Raw genomic sequence first — 23,525 nt, 5'->3', positions numbered from 1 at the left:
GCCTTCCTTAGCTTCGCCAACTTCTGTTAAAAATTTATATATAACTTCTTAGGCGTAGTAGCACTACTTACAGCAATAATATAAACGAAGGGCCTTTCTATAAAAGGAAGAAAAACGTACCTACGCTTTACCTAGATGCCTAACTGTAAGAAGGCGTTCTAAGACCTTAAAAATGCCTTTACTAAAGCACCTATCCTAGCTCACTTTATACTAGGACGACAACTTTATCTTAAAACCAACTCCTTAGACCACGTTAATATAGGCGTCCTTTCCTAAATAGGCAATAACGGTTTCCTCTACCTAGTCGCATTCTACTCGTCTAAGCTTATACTATAAGAGTATAACTACGAGATTTATAATAAAGAACTCCTTATAATTATATAAGCGTTTAAAGAATTCTAACTAGAACTCTCCTTAGTAGAACCTAACTAGCTAACTAAAGTCCTTATGGATTATCGCAACCTTAAGTACTTTATAACTATAAAGCAGCTAAACTAACGCTAAGTATATTAGAACGAGTTCCTCTTTAGTTTTAACTTTAAAATTGTATATAGGCCGGGAGTATAAGGCACAAAACCTAATAGCCTAACACGCCGCTTATAAGATCTTCCTTAGTTAGAGGATGACCCCTATAATTAGTTTTAATAGTAGATAATCCTAAAAGTAAGGAACCTAGCCCCTAGTATACTACCTATAACAAAACCATCCGTACCTTAGCTTTACTCTATAGACTTAAAGCCGCCCCCTGAAATTAATAAGCTTATTACTGCTGCATATAACATCTCTATTAACCCGTTATTATACTAACTTATTACTGCGAAAACTGCCAGCGTCTGTAAGCCACCTACTAGCCTCTAAAACTTAGGCTAAATTAATATAGCAGCCTTAGAAGTAAAGGAGAACAGACTCTACTATAGAGGCCGTCTATTTATCCCCAATTTAGAAGACCTATAACGGCAACTAATCCAGATGGCCTACGACCTCCGGTTAAGTGGTTACCTAGGCAAAAAAGGAATGTACAAACTCCTTAGCCGATACTACTTCTGGCCTAAGATAATAGACTTAGTTAAACGCTTTATAAGCGCCTGTTACGGCTATAAACGCGCTAAGGCCTTTCGCACTAAATACTAAGGACTACTATACCCGCTACTAATCCCTATACGGCGGTGGGCAGATATAGCCATAGACTTTATTACTAACCTACTACCCTATAAACGGCACGGTTGTACCTATAAAAATATCCTAATAATAATATACTGACTTATAAAGGAACGTCACTACGTCCTAACTGAAGGTATAGCTGTTAACAACGTCGTAGACGCTTTTTTTTGCGAAGTTTATTAACTATATAGAATACCTAACTCCATTACGTCCGACCGGGACATGTAATTTAACTCCGACCTATAGAGACGGATCTATTAATATCTTAGTATCTCCATTAAGATGTTTATATCCTTCCACTATAAGACTATAGGATAGCCAGAAAACGCCAACGCCAGTATAAAGGCGTACTTACGATAGGTTGTTGCCTACGGCTAAAATAACTAGGTAGATTACCTCCTACTAGGCGAGTTTACAGCTAATAACTACGTCTTAGCTACTATAGGACTTACTCTATTCTTTGTAAATAAGGGTTATTACCCCTAATCCGGCATAGAGCTACCAGAACCTATTAATAAGAAACTACTATACGGAAAACGCCTTAAGATGCTATTTACTAACCAGTATACAAACCGTATAAAAAATCTACTTAACTACTATAGGGGAGAAATGGCCTAGGCTTAAGCAAAGTAGGCCTACTTTACTAACCGTTATAGAACGCTACTACTAGAGATACGTGTCGGCGACTAGGTATGGCTAGATATACGTAATATCTCTACGTAGAGGCCTATAAAGTCACTTAATTATAAGAATCTTGGCCCCTATTAGATTAAATAAGTTATTAATAAGGGAGCCGCATATAAGCTAGAGCTCCTACCTACCCTAGCCACCCGCGGGATATAGCCTATATTTCACCTATAGCTACTACACCTTTACTAGCCTAATCCCTTACTAGGATAGACATAGCTTAAACCCCTACTAATACTAATCTAAGATAAGAACGAAGACGAGAACTATAAGGAGTGGACCGTTAAACGAATTATTAACTCTAAATACTTTGGTAAAGGTAGAGGACGGCGGCTCTACTATAGAGCTATCTATACAGGATTTAATATAGATTAGCTAGAATGGTAACTATAGGAAGACTTTGAAAATGCAAAGGACCTAATTAGCGACTTTTACTATACAAACCTACAGAAACCAGGCCTAAGCAGAGATTTTATGCCTAATCCTCTATGGAAGCCCTTATAGAGTTTAACCGTTATACACTGCTACGTAAGGGCAAATTGCCGTCAGATTGCCGTAGATTGCCATTATATAACTGAAAAATCGTTAAGATGTCCAGGAACTTTAACCGCTGGTTAAAGTTATCTAATTGGTTAAATTCTTAGGTGCTAAGCCTTACTATATAATATCGCTGCGGACTACAAAGATGTTAGTTTAGCTTACCGCCTTCCACTAAGCTAATAGTAATTTTTTATCCCGGGGATGGAAAATTCTAATTGGTCCATTTAACGATTAGAGCTGGCAGAACTCTACACCACCAACCCCTTTAGCATTATTCCTTTTCCTTCTCTATACCTTAAGCGTTCCTTCTACATGTATATAGTAACCATAGCGTCGCCGGAGCTCCGCCTCTATAAGGGGGGGGGTAGTGTTATGGAACGCCGCCGCAGGAGCCTCTATAGGAGACTCCCTAGCGGAACCCCGTGCCCTCGCGTACGCTTCGCGTATAGCTTACGTCAGCCACGCGTAGTATATCACCTTCCTACGCCCTCGATCCTTACGATCGATCGCGTAATGTCTTGTAGACTCCTCGAATACATACGTTTAGCAGCCACTGTTCCGCGCCTCGTGACAACTGCCTAGTTAAACTAGGTACGACATAAGAGAAGAGGCTTATAGTTGACCTAATGTGCTTACATCAGGCCTATAAATGACGTGAAATTACGGAGGTTAAATAGATTAGCGGCGAAAACAACTTAGTAGACGCCATAACTAAGGCAAAGCCGTGTTAAGCCCTTAAAACCTTAATTAATATAAATAAGCTTAACCTAAAGGTTATAGAATAGGTAGAGCGAGACTAACGGAGCATTTATAGTTTAGTTACGGCCCGCCGGAAGGCCGTATGGTTTATTTACGGCCCATTAAAGGGCCGTACAGTTTATTTTACGGACCGTAAGCAGGACTTACGGCCAGCTTAAAGTACCGTTTAGGAGGTAGCCTAGAAGGCACCTTGGGAGGGATTTCCTATATATTTCCTTACGTGTTTTATAGTTCTATTAAGGCAATTATGGAGGCTGTATATAAGTGGTTCTATTTTCCAAGTACCGCTAGTATATAATTATAGCACCTAATATACGAACGCGTATTTACGCGTTCGTGCACTAACCACCTACATGCTAACTAATTAGGGGGGAGGCGCGTCAGTATATAGACTACGTAGTCTACCTTAATAGAATCGACAGTCACCACCATCCTAAAGAGCATACGATACTATACGTATTTCGTGCCCTAGGATATGACTTACTTATACCATTAAGTTAGTATAAACATTTACGATATCTACTTTAATTATAAAAGCTTTTAATAATCTTCTGCTAAGCATACTTGTTATTAATTACTCTTTATATTAGTATTTTTTTTTAACTATTAGCGGAAGAGCTGTTAATTTCACACTAGGAACTTTACTGCGTACTATTTAAACCTTTTAAATTCCTTAATATTTATCTCTTTTAGACGCTATAAGATTACTAGCTATTTTATAATTTTCTAAAATTCCTCTAAATATAAGTCTTCTAATAGTAGGCCTACATCTATTTTAAGAGGGCTAGCTATATATTTTAAGGCACTTAGCTTATAACGTATTCTATAAGCAAGCGACGCATATAAGCGAGCGACGTATTACTAAAAATTAGAAAATTTATACTCTAATATCTTAACAACCACTTATTAATAAATTCTAATAATTTATATTTAGACTTTTATATACACTCTATAGCTTCTATTAAAGTTATATAGTATATGGTTTAGTAGTTTTTAAGATATAGTTATTTAGCTTTATTTTAGCCCCGAAAATTTAATATCTTAAAAACTACTAAACCATTTACTATATAACTTTAATAGAAACCATAAAGCGTATATGAAAGCCCAAATCTAAATTATTAGAATTTATTATTTAGTGGTTGTTAAGATATTAAAGTATGAATTTTCTACTTTTTGGTGAGTTTTTAAGGTGCGGCGCTTGCTTATATGCGTCGCTCACTTATAGAATCCATTAGTTAATAAACTCTTTAATATCCTTAGTCGGCTTATTAGGTTGTTTACTATTAGGCGGCTATTATAAAAGTCTATTAGCTAGGCTATTCTGCTTCCCTAGTATATATCTAACATTTAAGTCCTATAGCTGGATCTATGCTAGCCATCTTATTATTAAAGCTTTAGGTAAATTAGTAGTAGTATAATTTAGCTATATAACTAAGGTGTTTATATTTATCTCTAAAATAAATTAAACGCCGTATAGGTATACGCGATACTTTTTAACGCGTATAGTAACGCCTAATATTTAAGCTTTTCTAAGTTATATTTCTATTTTACTTAAGACTAGATATCGTTTTTATATTAGTATAGGTAATAGTAACTTTATATATCTAGTTATATAAGGCCGTACCCCCAGCTATTTTTATACCTATTAATAGCGAGAATAATTAGCCTAGCCCCCTTAGTATAATCTAGCTAAACTAATATAGGTATAGTACTAATTATATACTTTAAAGTCTTTATAGCAGTAATCTGCTCTATACTCTATATAAACAGAATATTTACTTATAGTAGTTAGAAGATTAGCTCTACTTTAATAGCGAAGTTTTTTTTTACCTATATTTAGTAATATATAACAACTCCTAGAAATGCTTAGGTGGATATAATATCTTTATAGTTTTTCTAGTAACTAATTTTTACGACCTTTAATTCTCCCAAATATTACCCCTTTCTATTATAGCGGTAACTAATTACTATAATCTTATCTTTATAGAAATAAGGCTTTACGCCTTAGATTATATACCTAGCTCATTCTAAATTTGTAAGCACTTTATCTAGCTATATAATATATTCTAGGATATATCTACATACCTAAAAGGCTCTCCTCCCTATTATATACTGTTTATAGGCCCTTTACTATAATATTATCTAGAAATAGTAGGGTATAGTATAGGATGTGTCGTTCTAAGATCTTAGTAATTGTCCGCATAAACTAGGCTATAGAATTTATACTTTTTATAGGTACTATTATTTATTATAAAAGTCCTAGAGGTATTATAAAAGCTATTAAGTTCCTACTTTCTATATCTAGCTCTAATTAGTTATAGCTAGAGAAGAAGTCCGTTAGAGATATAACCTTATACCCTATAAATTCCTTAGAAAACTTATTAGTATATAGCGGCAGATTTACGTCCCTAGGAGTTACTCGGTTAATGTTTATTACTATATTAATTAGTTGGTACTTTTTATATTTCTTCTTATTTATAAAAAACCATAGGTTCCTATATAGGCTTTTATAATATTCTAGAGTTCCTTAAGCTAGTCGCTCTTATAATATATTTATTACTTCTCCTCGCAGGGCACTTAGTATAGAAAGGTTTGGTATTTACTATACTTTATACAGCACGGTCTTAATCTTTAGTGGTAGAGTTATATCCCTACTAACACAACCTATTTTAGAGAACTCCCATACTAGAGCCTCTTCTTAGTTAAATAGTATAGCCTTAAGGATCTCCTATTCTCTTAGCTAAATATCTCCTATAATTATACGCTCTAACTATTTTAGGTTTAGCTGTGCCCTATAGGTCAGCTTAGTATATTACAGCTTAAGAAAATAATTATACGGATTAAGAGACAATCCTTAAATAGATGCTTTCTGTTAATATAAAGGCTACCTTTCGCCATTCTATTATACCTTTTATAACTATTCCATTTAGTACTAATAAATTAACTAGGTAGACTTTGTCTGCCTTCCATTTATATATAGTTGCTATATTTATAGCGTTTAGTTAGACCTTAGTAGCTTTCCATTTATATTATAAATAGATTTATTATCTTTAATATTTAATATATAAGGGACTTAGCTATTACTTTAAATACTAGCTTCTAATTCTTCCTTAAGTATTTCTTTAAGACTTCCTTTAATATTTTACTATTAAGCTTCCTCTATTTAATATTATATTTCTCTCTTTACTAATAGCTCTATCTAGCGGATATCTAAAACAATATATATCTGTATTAGAGCCGCACCTTATTTCCCTCCTTTTTATTCTAATATGCTAGGTTATAAGTAACCCTAAATATAACCCTAGCGGTTATACCGGCTATATGTTTTCTAAACTATTTTTTATACTAATACCTTTATTTAGTTTAAAGAATATTACATTTTTATAGGATATTAAGAACCCTATTTTAACTCTACTATATTTTAATTAAATAATATAAAATACTTAGCCTATTACAGTTTATTTTATTGCTAGTCTAACCCTTACTAACTATAGTTTACTAAGTATTACCTTATATAACATTTCCCTTATAGTAATAAATGTTATAGATATTAAGACGTTACTTATTACTATAGGGACTATATATACTAATCTAATAAACTTAGACTAAGTCCTATTAGTAGACGTTAGATATATACCTTATAGTTATAGGGGTAGACTTAATATCAGTAAACTATATTATAGAGCCACGCTTTCCTTAATAAGGTTAAGCTCCGCTCTAGAGTTAATTAAGTATTTAGCCCTTTTATCCCCTATCTATACTTCTACCTTTAGGTATTATCTTTAAAACCGGATAAATTCTACTTCTTGTTTAATCTGGTTTATTTTAGTAGTTATTAAGCCGGCTTAATTAGTATAGAACGTTAGGTATGCTAGTAATACGGATACCTTAACGTCCTTTTACTTCTATTAGTAAGGCTTTATAAGGGGTAGTAGGAGAGGCTTAAAGAATAACCTTATAACTTTAGGCATATATATAAGGCAGTCTTTAATAATAACCTTAATAATTTTTAATAAAATCTTATCTACTATTACGGCTAGGCTTAGGACGTTTCCTTTTAGAATATTTATTATCCTAACTAGCCTTAGCCGTAGTGCCTTAGCTATTATTATTACATCCGCTATTTACTCTATCTGCTTTAACTATTTGGTATAGTTTATATTAATAGTCTTATTATTACTTAATAGTGATTAAGGAGCCTGCTGCTAAGATTGTGGTATAATTTATATATATATCCTCCTAGTTATATATTTTAAACTACTGCCAGTCGCTAACCAGACAGTTTTAAAGGCGGTTTTATTACCCTTACTTCCCTTTATAGCCTTTTAAGATTATATAACCGTAGTATAGGCTATAACTAGGTTACAACTCCAACTAAATTAACGTATATTAACTCTACTTGGTATATATCTTCCTAGGACTTACTAAGTTCCTCCTTACTTTTAGCGTTATTACTTTTTATAAGCTTTACTAAAGCTACCTTTAGTAAAACACCTGTTACTAGAGTATTATGATTAATATTCACGTTCTAACTTAGCTAGTCCTTAAGGAACTAGATTTAATTATCGCTTAGTAAATACAGAATAGTATATCCTAGGCGCTTACGTATTCTAACGCAGATTTAGTTGTTTTTATTTATATATCGCAAACTATAATAAACCAATTCTTAGAGCTGTAGATATTAATTAATAAAATAGTAGAAACCCCCGCATCTATAATATGTCTAAGCTTATACCTAGTATGCGCTAAAGTTTCTTAGCCCTTTATACCTTCCTAAACCTAGCTTATATTATTCTTATAGCGCTCCCTTATAGGGCTGCTATAACCTATTATTACTTAATACCAGTCGCGGACCTATTTATTTTCAATATATTAACGCCCTATTTAAGAGCTATATATACTATATTAGATCTTAGCGAATCCTATCTAAGAATAGCATTAAAAATATAATACCTACCAATTTAACTGTCTTAAGATTAAGCTTTTAGAGTTAATTAGTAAATCTCTTTAGTTTAAAGTCTATTTCCTAAGTTAATTAATAAGTGCTCGCCGACTTATATAGCTAAAAGACTATAGGCGGTTAAAGGGTAGTAACTCTTTAGGTAGTTATAGCTAGTTACTAGTTATAGAATTATCTAACTAGCTAATAAAGACCTTACTCCTTAGGATTTATTATTAATAAACGATCTAAGCCTTTACGTGAATTAAGCCTATCTTCTATAGCTCCCCTTAGCAGATACAGTACCTCGTTAAAAGTGTCCGTACAGCCCGCACCAAATTTTTTTACCGTCCCCCTCTCTACTTTTTTAACCCTACTTTTTAACCATACCACGTCGTGCGTTAGCTCTATTAGCGGGAATATTCCTTATAAAAAGGAATTAACTCATTATAAAAGAGGAATAGTTATAGGATTTGCTAAAGTAGGAGCTATAACCCCCCGAATTGCGACTAAGTTAAGCCTACTAAAATCAACTATACTAGAAACCTTGTCTAAAGCACCTTAACGTCCACAAAGTATATCTACCTCTTAAATTAGACATCCTCTAAAATATACGGTTTAAGACAAACGTAAGATTTTAAGGATAGTTTATACGAAGCCCAGGATTATATATAGGGAGCTTGGCTTTAAGCTAGGCCTTCTTATAAGCCAGAGTACATTGTATTAAATATTACGCAAATACTATATTAAAAAAATGGCTAGCTAAGAAGCGGCCTTTATTTATAAAGGACTTAGCAAAGGCTTAATTAAGGTGGGCGATTAAATATAAGAGGTAGGAGCGATTAAGGTGGGCCAAGATTATATAGAGCGGCGAGTATTTGGGTAAGAGAAGTTCTAGTAGATAACAATCCTATATCTTTTATATACCACTATAGAAATAGGATAAAGACAAGATTAATACTTATAAAAAAGATAAGGGGGCATATAGTTATAGTATGGGCAAGCTTTTCTGGAGCCCTTAGGAGGTCTGATTTAGTGGTTATAGAAAGGGACAAGGAGTCGCCTAAGGGGGGGTACTCTGATCGATCTTACGTCCAAGTTTTGGACGACTAGATACCTTAAATCTACAAGCCCGATTTCCAATTTATATAGGACAACGCTCCAATATATAAATTAAAGCTTATAGCTAAGTGGTTTAAAGAGAACGTTATAGACGTAATCGATTAGCCACCCTACCCGCCCCATTTAAATCCTATTAAGCACGCCTAGGTATAATTTAAAGAGACGCTCTACACACGAGTTCTAGAGATCGCATATATGCGCGGCTCTAAAGAGGAGGTAATTAAGAAGCTATCTAAGGCCCTAGTAATTTACTGGAACGAGATAGCTCCTGCCTTTTTTAAGTCTTTAATTGATAGTATGGAAGAGAGATGCAACGTTGTAATTAAGGCCAAGGGGTGGTACACTAGATTTTAAATATTAAAAAAGTATCGCGATTTCTAGATTATGTATTTGGAGGGTAGTATCGGATTTTTTTAAAGCTCTAGAATTAATTGTATGACTTTTGTATAGTATTTTAGTAGGGGGTGTCATTTATATTATAGCCTCTGTATAGACACTTTTAATAAGGGACTATAGAAGTTAAAAGATTCTTATTTATCTGGGCTAGCCCCCGTTTTAGTTATAATATATCTTTAATATTTAAATAGGAGTCCTCTTGCAAACCAGTACCCTTATTTACGGTTTCTAAATTACTAGCCTTAGTAACCTTTTAGGAGATTAACGTAAACTGCCTATAGTATTTACGTATACTACTGGGTGGATTATTTCTATACTATAGTATATAATCATCTAATAATTCTACCGTTATAACTTATTAAAAATAGTTACTTTCTTAATAGTCTACCCTAAGCTTTCTTATAAGGTCCGTCTAATTACTAATTATAAACTTAGGTAGGCTTTAGATCTATATCCCTATCTAATAGTTACAATACTTTAGAAGTTCTTAATATTTTTTTATTGTCTGTAATATAATGTCGGATATATAGTCGCTTATACTATTTAATAAATTATAATACATTTTGTTCTGTAAAGTAAGGGGTCTTAGGAGTTTCTAGAGCTGGTATAGGCTAGGCTATAATATATACCTTATCTTGTTCTATTAATAGTCTAGTAAAAGGCGGCGGGCCTATAGTTTCTCTAGAGATAAGTAGGTAGACCTTATAGCCCTTACCCTCTATCTACTAAGGGTTGTTAGTCCCTAATATTATATAAGTTAGGGTTAGTACCGCATTCCCTAGCTTAGGAGAGCTCTACGGTTTAATAGGCTATATACTTTCCTCTTCCTTTCTAGCGCCCTCGCCGTTATTATAGAATGGGCCTAATATTCCTAATATTCCTTTTACTGGTACTGTTGCCATTATTCTTATAAATTTAAAGGTAACTCCTATAAACGTAAGAATAATAGTATAAACTATTGTAAATAGAGTAAATAAAATATAGAAACCCTTTTTTTGCTATTCTTAATATACTATAGTCCTTTCTTTTATCCTCCGTCTTGCTATATTCCACTATTTTATTATATTACGCACTCGCATTCCCATTGCTATTTACTAACTATAGCTCCTATATAGAGTCCAAAAGTGTCATTGGTTTATTTCTATAGTGGTAGCTACGCACCGGTTGCTAATATACCTATACTTCTTCGCCTCCTTTTCCGTACGTCCGTTAGTCCTTCTATAGTTTTAAATTGTCCCTACGCGTCCTCTGCGTACAGAGCACTAGATTTCTAATTTAAAGAGCTTACCACCGTCCCTATATAAAATGCTATAAAATATATAGGAGGGTTCGGTCTATCTTAGATAGATAGTTGCGGTGTAGTTAGTTAGTATAGTTAGTCGTAATTAGCTAGTAAGAAAGTAGTCGGTAAAAAGAGAAGAAAAGAGTGTATTAAAAGAAACTGTCTGTCTATTGTTATCTAAGTTATTAAAAACTCTAGGGCTTTAGACCGATCTATATAACTATAGAAGGCCTAGGCTTTCCCAAAGCGATACCTAATCTAAATATTAAATCTAGGAGGCCAAATTATACTACCATAATATTACTTATGCTAATCCTTATCTTCTAAGTAGATTAGAATATTATCTAGATAGATAATGTATATATAGCCGACTAGTTCCCCTACGGCTCTGTAAATATATAATTAAAATATTATAGGCGTATTAGCTAGCCTAAAAGGCATTACTAGATACTTAAAGTGCCCGTATTAGGTCTTAACAGCAGTCTTTTACTCATCTCCCTTTTTAATATAGAGCCTATAATCGGCGGCTTATAAATCTAACTTTATAAAGATCTTTGCCCTACATAGTTAATTTAGTATTTTATTAACTTATAGAGGTGGGTAACGGTTCTTAATTATAATCTTATTAAGACTATAATAGTCTATATATAGCCTTATAGTTCTATTTAGTTTTAGAATAAAGAGGACCGGTATACCTACTAGCGACTAACTAAGCTAGATTTACCCCTTTTTTAGTAACCTATTAAAGTATTCCTATAGGATCTTAAGCTTTTTATAAGAGAGCTTATAAATAGAAAGGGTTAGCGGTTGCTTACCTTCTTATAGATTAATTATATAATTATATTCCAAGTTCTATAGTAGAACTTTAGCTTATCTACTTAAAATATCCTTAATAAGTGCCTTAGGCCTAATAGAGAATTTAATAAATTAGGGTTGTGTTTATCCTCCGCGTTATTATTAGGTAGGTCTTAGAGCTCCCTTAAAATACTTATAGGCAGTGTTACGCGCTATAGTAGTTGTTTATATATAGTTGCTAGTATATATTAAACTATTATATACGGTAGCTAGTAGAGAGTAGGGAATTCTTTAACGCAATGCTTAAGGTGTTATAATATATTCTTTATATATTGCTTAAGCTAAAATAACCTATAATGGTTAAAGTATGTTATAAGATCCTTAAGATCGCCGCCCCTCTATAATATCTCTACGACCTATTTAATAGTTCCCTATAGGGTCTCCATTATAGAGGGGTTATTACCTATACTAAGCTTTATACCTATTTTACTATAAAATAGGGATTAGATTTAATACCCCTTTAGGCATAGAGTATATACTATTTTACCTAGAGCTATACCCTCTAAGATATTTTTTAAGCTTATTAGTAATATACGCCCTTTTAATTCTCTATTATTCTACTATTTAAAAGCTCCTATCTTAAAGCGTATTTTAAAATCTACTTTTATAAGCTAAGGGTATTTAAGGATAAAGTTATAACCTATAAAGTTAGCTGCCTAGAAGGGTTATAGGCTAACGACCTTAGTGCGGTTATAAATATTAGCTACTAACACTATTGTAAGAGGGTACGACCACTCTTAGATAGGAAAGTCTTAATGCTGTCTGTCGGTCTGTCGGTCGGTTAGTTAGTCGGTCAGTCGGTCGTAATTAATTAGTAGGAAAGCAGTCAGTAAGAAGAAAGGAAAGAATATATTCCCAGTCGGTCGTACCTATCTAAGTTCTTGTTGACTCTAAGGGCTCTAAACCGATCTATATAACTTATATAAGGCCTAGGCTCTCCTAAAGCTATACCCAATCTAGATATTAAATCCAGGGGCCAAATCACACCACCATATACCTCCCCTACCTAAGTTGTTGTCCCCTAATGACTTCCGAAACTCTAAAACTCCTTATCTTTAAAACGAAGGCGCGGTAGGTAATTGTATGCGTTCCTTGCCCTTACCACGAACCCAAAATAGCGAATGAGGAGACTCCGTTCTGGTTAAATAAGACCATTCTTATCTACTTAGCTAAGTAGCAAAAGAGACTTTAGACTGGCGGCTCTTAGATAATATAGCTCTTTCGCGCCCTTCTATTTACTTAGTTCTGTCCTATAATTCTTTAGGTAACTCCGTATAACTCTATCCTTCTATAATAACTAGGGGTACTCTACTTAGATCTACCATAATAGCTAAAGAATTAATTCTATTATCGATGTAGTAGAAGTAAAAGCAGCTATTAAAGCGTTCTATCTTAGTTGCATATATTAGCTTAAACGCATCTTTATAATTCTTAATGGCCCTAAGACGGTAGGAATGTATCCATTTCCCAACTTTATTCCCGTTGCTATTAAGAAGAAGGTTACAATTTTAAACTACTGCTAGAGAATCCTTTTTTTTTTTTTTTTATATTCCGTTGTATAATCCTTCCTAGGCAGCTTAACATGTACTAGTAGCTAAGTGGACACTCTGGCCCGTTTTTAAAATGCTAGGGGAGCTCTAGCGACTGGTGTTTTTTCGTTCTGGTATTTTGCTTACTATGGTCCAGTTTACACCAAGAAAAGGAAATCCTAGCTCTTTTATCTATTTCTGCCGTATTCTGCCGTTCCTAGAGTAGAAAAAGCGCTCTAAAAGAAAGATTTTTATTAAATAGTTTTGCACTTAAGAATAAGAGGCGTTACAATAGCTTGCTAGCTTGGAAGCAGCTACCAATTACCCCTAAAGCGACTTTTTATCCTGTACCCTATCTCTTCTCCTTGCTAAAGAAATGGGTAGGGAATTAGTAATTAATAGGTACTCTCCCCAAAAATAACCTACTAATGGTATTTTATAAGGGCGAACCTCGTTACATAAACCCACTCCCATAGGAAAATTTTCACGAAGTTGTCTTGTATAGGGTATAAACACCAATTCGCCTATACACCTTAGATTTAACGTGCTAAAGTAACACGGGGCTAGAGAATCCTATTGTTGTTTACCGAGAAGGGCGTTAGATAAAGCGCTGGCAGCTATAAGCTTAACTACTGCAGGGAAGCGATATAAAATTGCGCCGTAGAGATTGGCATGTCCAGACGGCGTATGGGGCGGCGCTCTTAAGTCTTAGTACGCATCTGCCAACTCTGCCTAAGTACCTCCTTTAGTAACCTTAAGGTTATTATAATCGTCCTAAATACCAACAAACTATGGTAGCATTATTCGCCGGGTTCTAGTTAAAGGTCCTTTCGCTCTATAAGGAAGGTAAGGCATAGTTATACGTATATCTCCTTTCTTATATAGCTAAGCTACCTAGTTGGTCGTATACTTTTCTACGTCTTTAGTAGTCTAGTTTTAGTTAGAGATCTTATAAACGAATTTATTGCCCTTAGTTGATCCTCACGCCTTAAAATCCTCTTACTATAATTTTAGGTAGTGATGCATGCCGGGTAAGATAATCGTACAGTTATTCTTAGTCTTATTATTTAGAGAAACGCTTTCTTAGATTATATTAGTACCGTATCTACTTTTAAGGAGCGAGGGAATATTAACGTTAATATAGCGGAAAGCTGTAGAGTTTTCTTTAACTGCGAATTTTGCATAATAAGGGTAGGAGATAAGTCGCCACTAGCTATTAGGTCTAAGGGCGCAATAAAGACGATAATACTAAGGGTCTTATCTTATTAGCTATTAGTAGAGACCATAAACCATCGTTCTTAACCAGCCGTAATTTAGCCGCCCATTAATTAGACGCTAATAATGGCGGTATATACGCATTTCCTCGTCGATTATTATTAAGATGCTAGAATCCTACCACTATTTAAACACGTTTAAAATTACGGATCCTTCTCGCTACTATACTTTTTGGTCTTTTGGTAACATTATCCAATTAAGTAAAGCCTCTCTATTGTAGGAAAACCTTAGCGCTAAGTTATAAATAAACTTATACGGTTTTAAGGAATTAGACGGAACTAGAGGTCTATAAGCCTTTCTAAACCAGGAGTATGTGGTGAGATCGGTCTTTATGGTGCCGAGGTAGTTATAGGCATAATATATTAAACGGAGTCTGTAACATAGTGCGGCATAGTTTAAACCTTTTATTGCCAAACCTATACGTCCTCCCATTGCTTGAGTATGCATCTAGCAGACCTTGCATATCTCCAGATTAAAACTAGCCGCCCTATATTAGCTGCGTAAGAGCTTTATAACCTCTGTTGGTTCGATTTTGGTAGTTTAATTTAGGGACACCTTAAGATGCGCTAGTATATTATCCTTATAATTACATTCTTGTTTTGCACGGAGTACCGCTATAGTATCTATAGCCTCCTTAATATACTCTATATCATCTCCCAGCTTAATAATATTCTTATTAAACATTAATTCTACTCCTAGCCCCCCTACTTCCGGGTAAGCAATTATTAGCCCCCTTCTTGGATTCCTTCTTAATAAAGATACTAGTAGCCGCGGGGGCGAGCTAACAGGCGTTCTAGCTGCGAGAATGCTTTTATTTATGGATAATAAAGGCGAGTTAACTAATATAGGCAATCCTTATTAGGACGGGCTTAGCATAATACTAACGCCTCCTCCTTAAATAGGTGTTAATGGCTAAAAGGCTAAGGGATTTATTATATTAAAAGCATGCCGTAAATATATTCGCAGTGCGAGAGCTAAGCTCTCTCCTGCTTATCTAATTCCGATATTGGTAACCTCTAGTCCTACGGTAGTTAGTCTCCCACTTCTTAGCGGTAGGTCCTTATTTAGAATAAAGAAGCTAGTTAAGTGTCTTTCTAAACTATGCTTATTTACTACCTAGTCTAATATTATCCTTCCTAACATCTTAGATGCGAGCGCAAAATCGGTCGGCTGTAGTTAAGTAGTATTCTTAATGCTACGTCCTAGACGTTCGAGCCTATTAATTAGAGCTTTATTAACTCTTACTATAACTTTAGGAAGTGGGTATATTGCGAGCTTTTGGACGGCGGAGAGGAAGTTATAGAAGACTGCGTATTTTAGCGGTCTATTAAGAATATCTTATCCCTAGGCCTTTCGGATAGTTTCTCTAGCTTTATTATATTGGTTTCTCTAATCTTTAGCCATTTTGCTAATGTTAGAGATATCCTTAAAGATTAATATAAATACGTCTTTTCCTAGAGATGCTTATAGTCCGTTATCTTGGTTAATAAAATTAACTACTACACTAGCCGCATTTACGTAGTTTTCTTGTAAGAGTAAAATCTTATTATAGATTTAGATAAGCACTGCTTAACGCCAATTAACCGCAAAGCCTTTAACTTCTGTTAGGATGTTACTAATCTGTCGCTTAGCTCCTTTATAGAGGACTAGTAGTTTACTAGATAAAGATATAATAAGCGTGCCGTTGTTCTTAATTCTGCTTAGTTTTTGCTTTAGCTAATTATAACTATCTCTAAGGTTTGTTAAGGGTAAAAAGGTGAAGTTCTAAATAGGGTTTCCTAATCTAAATAGTCTACCGAATTTAGGTAGCGGTATAGAGTTCTGCCGGCTCTAATCGTTAAATAGACTAATTATAATTTTCTATGCCCAGTATAGAAAATCGCTATTAGCTTAGTAAAGGCGGTAAGCGGAACTGATATCTTTGTAGTAAACAATACTATATAGTTATTCGCAAATATTCTTCTGCCCTTACCTTACTGTTAACACGCATTAGATTCCTAACTAAAAAAGTAAATAAGAACGTGTAATAGAAAGAGCTTTAGGAAATACGGCAAATAAAAGGATTGCACGGCTGTTATCTACATCCCCTCCCCCGCCGCAGAACTTGACTGTCCCCTAGTTAAATATTTCGTACTTAGTTCTATTAAACGATCTTTCTAAAACGCGCACTTCTTAAACTATACAGCGTTGCGATACTAGTGGATTTTATATATCTTTCTTAGGCTCTGGCTTTACTATTATTTCTTATAGCATAGTTCCGCCTAACTGGTTGAGCCGGTCTTCCTAATGGACTTTAGATATCTGTTATTAATAGAACCTCTTTAATCTATTTTTAGGAGTTTGATTATGGAACGGTGTACTATTGAGATCCTTAATTAAGTACCATCTTTTATAAGGGCGACTCTTACGTATATAGAACGGGCCCAGCTATTTTAGATCCAACTTACGACTGCTAGAATAGTCTTGCTTAAGCTGCGTGTTATAAAGCATAACTATATCTCTAACCTTAAATCCGTCCTAGCGAATGCGGTGGGTATTATTAAAGTACTCCTTATTTACTACCCTTAGTCGTCTTATACGCGCGATAGCCTCTTTTATATCTACGTCTTTTTGGTCGAACTGCTTTGCACAAAGTGCTAGTAGCTCTATAGTAGTCCAGACTATTTACTAAGGCAGCGTCTGCTAAGTAGATATATAGAGTTCAATAGGAAGGACATGCTTATATCTGTATATAACTCTTACCGGTGTCATTCCCGTAGGCCGCTTAATAGTTATTCTATCTACCTATAAAACGGTATAAAGATTGTCCAGCTATAAGCCATCCATCTTCGCCAAAGCGTCTATTATAGGTTTGTGGCCTTGCTTTATAAAGCCTTACGCCTAAGCGTAGTAAGCGGAAGCTATAACCCTCTTAATATTGTAGAGTTCTGCGAGCGCAGCGGTAACGTTAGCATTCTCTTCTCTACCATCTATAGAGAGCTATCTAAATGCTCCCTATCGGCAGATAACATCTTCGTAGAGAAACTTCGCTATACTTTTTATATCCTTATTTTAAAGGGCCCGAGCTTCCACCTATTCAGATATATATTCTTAAGTAATAGCCAGGTACCGGAATCTAAGACGGCTTAGAGGTATAAACGTGATGTCTACTGCTACTCGTTGCCATAAGGTAGACTCCTATATAGGGTATATTGCTTCTTCTTCCTGTCCTAACTATCGCTCCTAGTATTGTAGATATAACTTAATATACTATAATATCTAATCCTATAGCCCTGGCCACCAATATTAATTTAAGATCCTCTAATACGTTCCTTCTCGTCCGCGATATCTGCTTTAATTATAAAGGCTTTTAATAATCTCTTGCTAAGCGTCCTTATTATTAACTACCCTTCGCATTAGTACATTTTTCAATTATTGGCGGAAGAGCTGTTAATTGCGCACTAGGAATTTCAGCGTATGTCGTTTAAACTTTTTAAATTCTTTAGTATTTATTTCTTCTAGACGTCGTAAGGTTACTAGCCATTTTATAATCTTCTAAGACTCCCTAAAATATAAGTCTTTTAGTGGCAGATCTACCTCCATTTTAACTAGGCTAGCCGTGTATTCTAAAGCACTTAGTTCGCAGTTAATAAACTCTTTAATATCTTTAGTCGGCTTATTAGGTCGTTCGCTATCTGGTAGTCGTCGTAATAGTCTATTAGCTAGGCTATTCTTCTTCTCTAGAACATGCCTAATATTGAAGTCCTATAACTAAATCCATACTAGCTATTATATTATTAAGGCTCCTAGTAAATCGGTAGCAGTATAATTTAGTTACGTAACTAAGGTATTTGTATTCGTCTTAACCGTAAAGCGGACGCTGTATAGGTACACTTAACACTTCTTTAATGCATATAGCAATGCCCGATATTTAAGCTTTCCTAAATCGTACTTCTGCTCCGCTTAAGACTAGATGCCGCTCTTATATTAATATAGGTGGCAACGACCTTACACGTCCAGTTGTATAAGACCGCATTCCCACCTATTCTTATATCTATTAACGGCGAGAATAATTAGCCTAGCCCCCTTACTATAATCCAGTTAAACTAACGCGGGTGCGGTAGTAATTGTATACTTTAGAGTCTTTATAGTAGTTATCTACTCTATGCCCTATACAAACGGAACGTTTACTCGTAGCAGTTGGAAGATTGGCTCTGCCTTTATTGCGAAGTCTTCTACCCATATTTAGTAATACACGATAACTCCTATAAAGGCTTAGGCAGATATAATATCTTCGCAGTCTCTCTAGTAAATAATCTTTACGACTTTTAACTCTTTTGGATATCGCCCCTTTCTATTACAGCGGTAACTAACTACTATAATCTCGTCCTTATAGAAATAAGACTTTGCGCCTAAGATTGTATACCTAGCTTGTTCTAAATCTGTAAGTACTCTATCTAGCCATATAATGTATTTTAGAATATATCTATATACGCCTAAAAGGCTCTCTTCTCTATTATACATTGTCTATAGTCCTTTTACTATAATATTATCCAGAAACGGCAGGGCATAGTATGGGATATATCGCTCTAGAATCTTAGTAATTGTCCTTACAAACTAGGCTACCGAATTCGTTCCTTCTATAGGTACTATTGTTTGTTATAAAAGTCCTAGAGGTATTATAAAGGCCGTTAGGTTCCTGCTTTCTACATTTAGCTCCAATTGGTTATATCTAAAGAAGAAGTCCACTAAAGATATAACTTTACACCCTACAAACTCCTTAGAAAACTCATCAGCATACGGCGGCAGATTTGCGTCCCTAATAGTCACTCGGTTAATATTCATCGCCGCGTTAATTAGCCGGTACTTCTTATATTCCTTTTTACTTATAAAAAACTATAGATTCCTATATAGGCTTTTATAATATTCCAGAGTCCCTTAAGCTAGTCGTTTTCGTAATATATTTATTACTTCCCCTCGCAGGGCTCTTAGTATAGGGAAGTTCGGCACTTGCTATGCTTTATACAGTACAGTCTTAATCTTTAATAGTAGAGTTACGTCTCTGCTAATACGACCCATTTTAGAGAACTCCTATACTAGAGCCTCTTCTTGGTTAAACAACATGGCCTTAAAGATTTCTCATTCTTTTAGCTAAAGGTCCCCTATAATTACGCGCTCTAATTGTTTTAGCTTTAGCCGTATACCATAGGCCAGCTTAGTATACCGCGGCTTAAGGAAATAATTATATAGACTAAGGGGCAACTCTTAAATGGACGCCTTTTGCCAACGCAAGGCCACTTCTCGCCACTCTATTATTCCTCCTATAACCGTTCTGTCTGGTGCTAACAAATTAACTAGGCAGACCTTCTCTGCCTTTCGTTTATACGCAGTTACTATACTTATAGCGTTCTGTCGGGCCTTACTTCTATAGCCTTCTATTTACATTATAAATAGATTCGTTGTCTTTAATATTTAATATATAAGGGATCTAGCCTTCGCTTTAAACACTAGCTTCTACCTTCCTCCTAAGTGCTTCTTTAGGACTTCCTTTAACGTTTCGCTGTCGAGCTTTCTCTATCTAGCGTTATGCTCTTCTTCCCGTTAATTGCCCTATTTAGCGGATATCCAGAATAATAAACGTCCTTATTAAAGTCGCACCTTATTTCCCTCCTCTCCGTCCTTAACGTCCTCCTTATCCTAATACGCCGGGTTATAAGTAACCCTAGATATAATCCTAGCGGTCGCACCAGTTACACGTTTCCCAAACTACTACCTATACTAATTTCTTTATCTAGTCTAAGGAACATTGCGTTTTTATAGGATATTAAGAACCTTGTTTTAACTCCGCCATCTTCTAATTAAATAATGTAAGATACCTGGCCTATTGCGGTTCGCTGCGTTACCAGCCTAGCCCTTACTAACCACGGCTTACTAAGTATTACCTTATGTGACATTTCTCCTACAGCAATGAAAGTTGTGGATATTAAGATGTCCCCTATAACTATAGCGGCTATATACACTAATCTAATAAACTTAAACTAAGTCCCATTTGCAGACGTTAGATATACGCCCTATAACTATAGGGGTAGACTTAATATTAGTAAGCCGTGTTATAGAGCCATACTTTCCTTAATAAGGTTAAGCTCCGCTCCAGAGTTAATTAAGCACTTAACCCTTTTATCTCCTATCTGTACTTCTACCTTTAGATATTATCGTTAAAACTGGGTAAATCCTGCTTCCTATTCGATCTAGTCTACCTCTGTAGTTATTAGGCCAGCTTAATTAGCATAAAACGTTAGGTACGCCAACAATATAGATGCCTTAACGCCCTCTTACTTTTATTAGTAAGGTTCTATAAAAGGTAGCGGGAGCGGCTTAAAGAATAACCTTGCGACTTCAGGTATATACATAAGGCAGTTACTAACAGTAACTTTAATAGTTTTTAATAAGATCTTGTCCGCCATTATAGTTAGGCTTAGGACGTTCCCTTTTAATATATCTATTATCCTAACCGGCTTTGGTCGCGGTGCTTTAGCGGTTATAATTGCTTTTATTCCTTACTCTGCTTCTCTTTTTAGCTATTTAGTATAGTCTATTTCGTTAATCTCCTTATTATCTACTAGTAAATAGGGGGCCTGCCGCTATAGTCGTGGTGCGATTTGGATATGTCCTCCTGGTTATATATTTTAAACTATTACCGGTTACAAACCAGTTGGTTTTAGAGGTGGTTTTATTACCCTAATATCTCCTCTCGGCTTCCCAAGATCGTATAACCATATCGTAGGCTATAACTAGGTTGCTGCTCCTACTAAATTAATGTATACCGACTCTACTTGGTATATATCTTTCTAGGACTTACTAAGCTCTTCTTTACTTTTAGCGCCATTACTTTCTATAAGCTCTACTAAGGACGCATTTGGTTAGATGCCTATTGCCGTCGCATTAGGATTAATATTCGCATTCTGCCTTAGCCAGTCTTTAAGGAACTAAATTTAATAGCTGCTCGGTAAATACGGGAGTGGATTTCCTGGGCGCTAACATGTTCTAGTATAGATTTAGTTGTTCTCGTTTATATACAGGAACCCCCGGCTAACTAGTTCTTAGAGCTCTAGGCATTAGTTAATAAAACGATAAGGGCCTCTATATCCATAATACGTCTTATCTTATGCCTAGTATACACTAGGGTTTCCTAGTCCTCTATACCTTTTTAGACCTAGCTTATATCGCTCTTATAGCGCCCCTTTATAGGATAGCAGCAGTCCATTATTATTTATTACTAGTTATAGACCTACTTGTTCTTAATGCACTAACGCCTTATTTAGGAGCTGCATATACCGTATTAGGTCTTGGCGAATTCTATTAAGGAACGGCATTAAAGATATAACGCTTACCAATTTAACCGTCCCAAGATTAAGCTTCCGGAGTTAACTAGTAAGGCTCTCTAGCTTAGGGTCCGTTTCTTAGGTTATATAACGGGCACTTGCTAACTTATTTAGCTAAGAGACTACAGGCGGCTAAAGAGCAGCATCTCTCTAGTTTAATATAGCTGGCTATTACTTACGGAATTATCTAACCAGTTATCGGAGACCTTGCTCCTTAGGGTTTATTATTAATAAGCAGTCTACGCCCTTATGCAAATTAAGCCTATCTTCTACAGCCCTCCTTAGTAGGTGGAAGTTAAAAGACTCTTATCTATCCGGGTCAGCTCCTGTCTTAATTATAGCATATTTTTAATATTTAAATAGGAGTCCTTTTGCAAACCAGTATCCTTATTTACAGTTTTCCAAATTACCAGCTTTAGTAACCTTCTAGGAAATCAGTGTAAATTGTCTATAGTACTTACGTATACTACTAGGTGGGTTATTCCTGCACTATAGTATATACGCTTCCAAGAATTCTACCATCTCAACTTATTAAAAGTAGTCACTTCCTTAGTAGTCTGTCCGAAGCTTTCTTACGAGTTCCGTCTATCTGCTAATAATAAACTTAGGTAGACTTCGGATCTAGGTCCCTATTTAATAGTCGTAATATTCCAGAAGTCCTTAATACTTCTTATCGTCCGTAACACGGTGTTAAATACATAGTCGCTTATATTGTTTAATAAATTGTAATATATTTTGTCCCGTAAAGTAAGGAGTCCCTAAAGTCCCTAGAGCTGGTATAGGCTAGGCTATAATATATACCTTGTCTTGTTCTATTAGTAGTTTATTACAAGGTAATGGACTAGCAGTTTCTCCTAGGATAGGTAAGTTAACCTCCTAGTTCTTATCCTTTCTTTACTAAAGGTCATCAGTTCTAAATATTATAGGAGTCAGGTCTAGTACCGCATCCTCTAGGTTAGGAAAACTTTGTAGGTTAGCAGGCTACCTACTTCCTTCTCCGCCGTTATTATAGAATAGGCCTAGCATCCCTAGTATTCCCTTTATCGGTCCTATCGCCATTACTCTTATAAATTTAAGGGAGGCTTATATAAATGCCAGAAGAATTATATAGACCGTTATAAATATAGTAAATAAAAAATTAAAGACTTCTTTCTACTAGTCCTAATGCATCATAACCCTCTCTTTTATCCTCCGTCCTGCCGTACCCCATACTCGTATTCCCACTCCTAGTCGTCTATTCCGTCTACCATAGGTCTCGGATAACAATCTCCAAAAGTGTTGTTAACTCATTTTAGTAATAGTAATGCCTGCGTGTATGTCGCTAGTAGTTCTATACTTAATTTCCGCACCTATTAGTGACTTAACGGCTTCCGGTAATGGTAACTTAACAGTTTTTAGTGGCTGCAGCACGTTCCTATGCGTCTCCTATATATATAGCGCTAGACTTCTAATCCAAAGAGCTTACCGTCGTCCCTATATAGAATGCCATAAAATATATAGGAGGGTACGACCACTCTCAGATAGGAAAGTCTTAATGCTGTCTATCGGTCTGTCGGTCGGTCGGTTAGTTAGTTAGTTAGTTATAATCAATTAGTAGGAAAGCAGTTAGTAAGAAGAAA

General features: G+C 35.2%; 1 protein-coding gene across 1 annotated transcript; it reads left to right on the top strand.

Moving 5' to 3' along the window:
• Positions 1-9,403: 9,403 nt before the first annotated feature.
• K441DRAFT_595265 (uncharacterized protein) lies at positions 9,404-9,562 on the top strand (the record flags this gene model as incomplete). The annotated part of the gene is made up of 1 exon (XM_067644985.1): positions 9,404-9,562. The coding sequence occupies one exon, from the start codon at positions 9,404-9,406 to the stop codon at positions 9,560-9,562; it is 159 nt and encodes a 52-aa protein (XP_067496675.1).
• Positions 9,563-23,525: the final 13,963 nt, after the last annotated feature.

Source organism: Cenococcum geophilum (genome assembly GCF_001692895.1).
Source record: "Cenococcum geophilum 1.58 unplaced genomic scaffold K441scaffold_91, whole genome shotgun sequence".
In the NCBI taxonomy this organism is placed as follows: Eukaryota; Fungi; Ascomycota; class Dothideomycetes; order Gloniales; family Gloniaceae; genus Cenococcum; species Cenococcum geophilum.
Note: the sequence above shows the minus strand (reverse complement) of the source record. Positions and strands in the feature narration are given on the sequence as shown.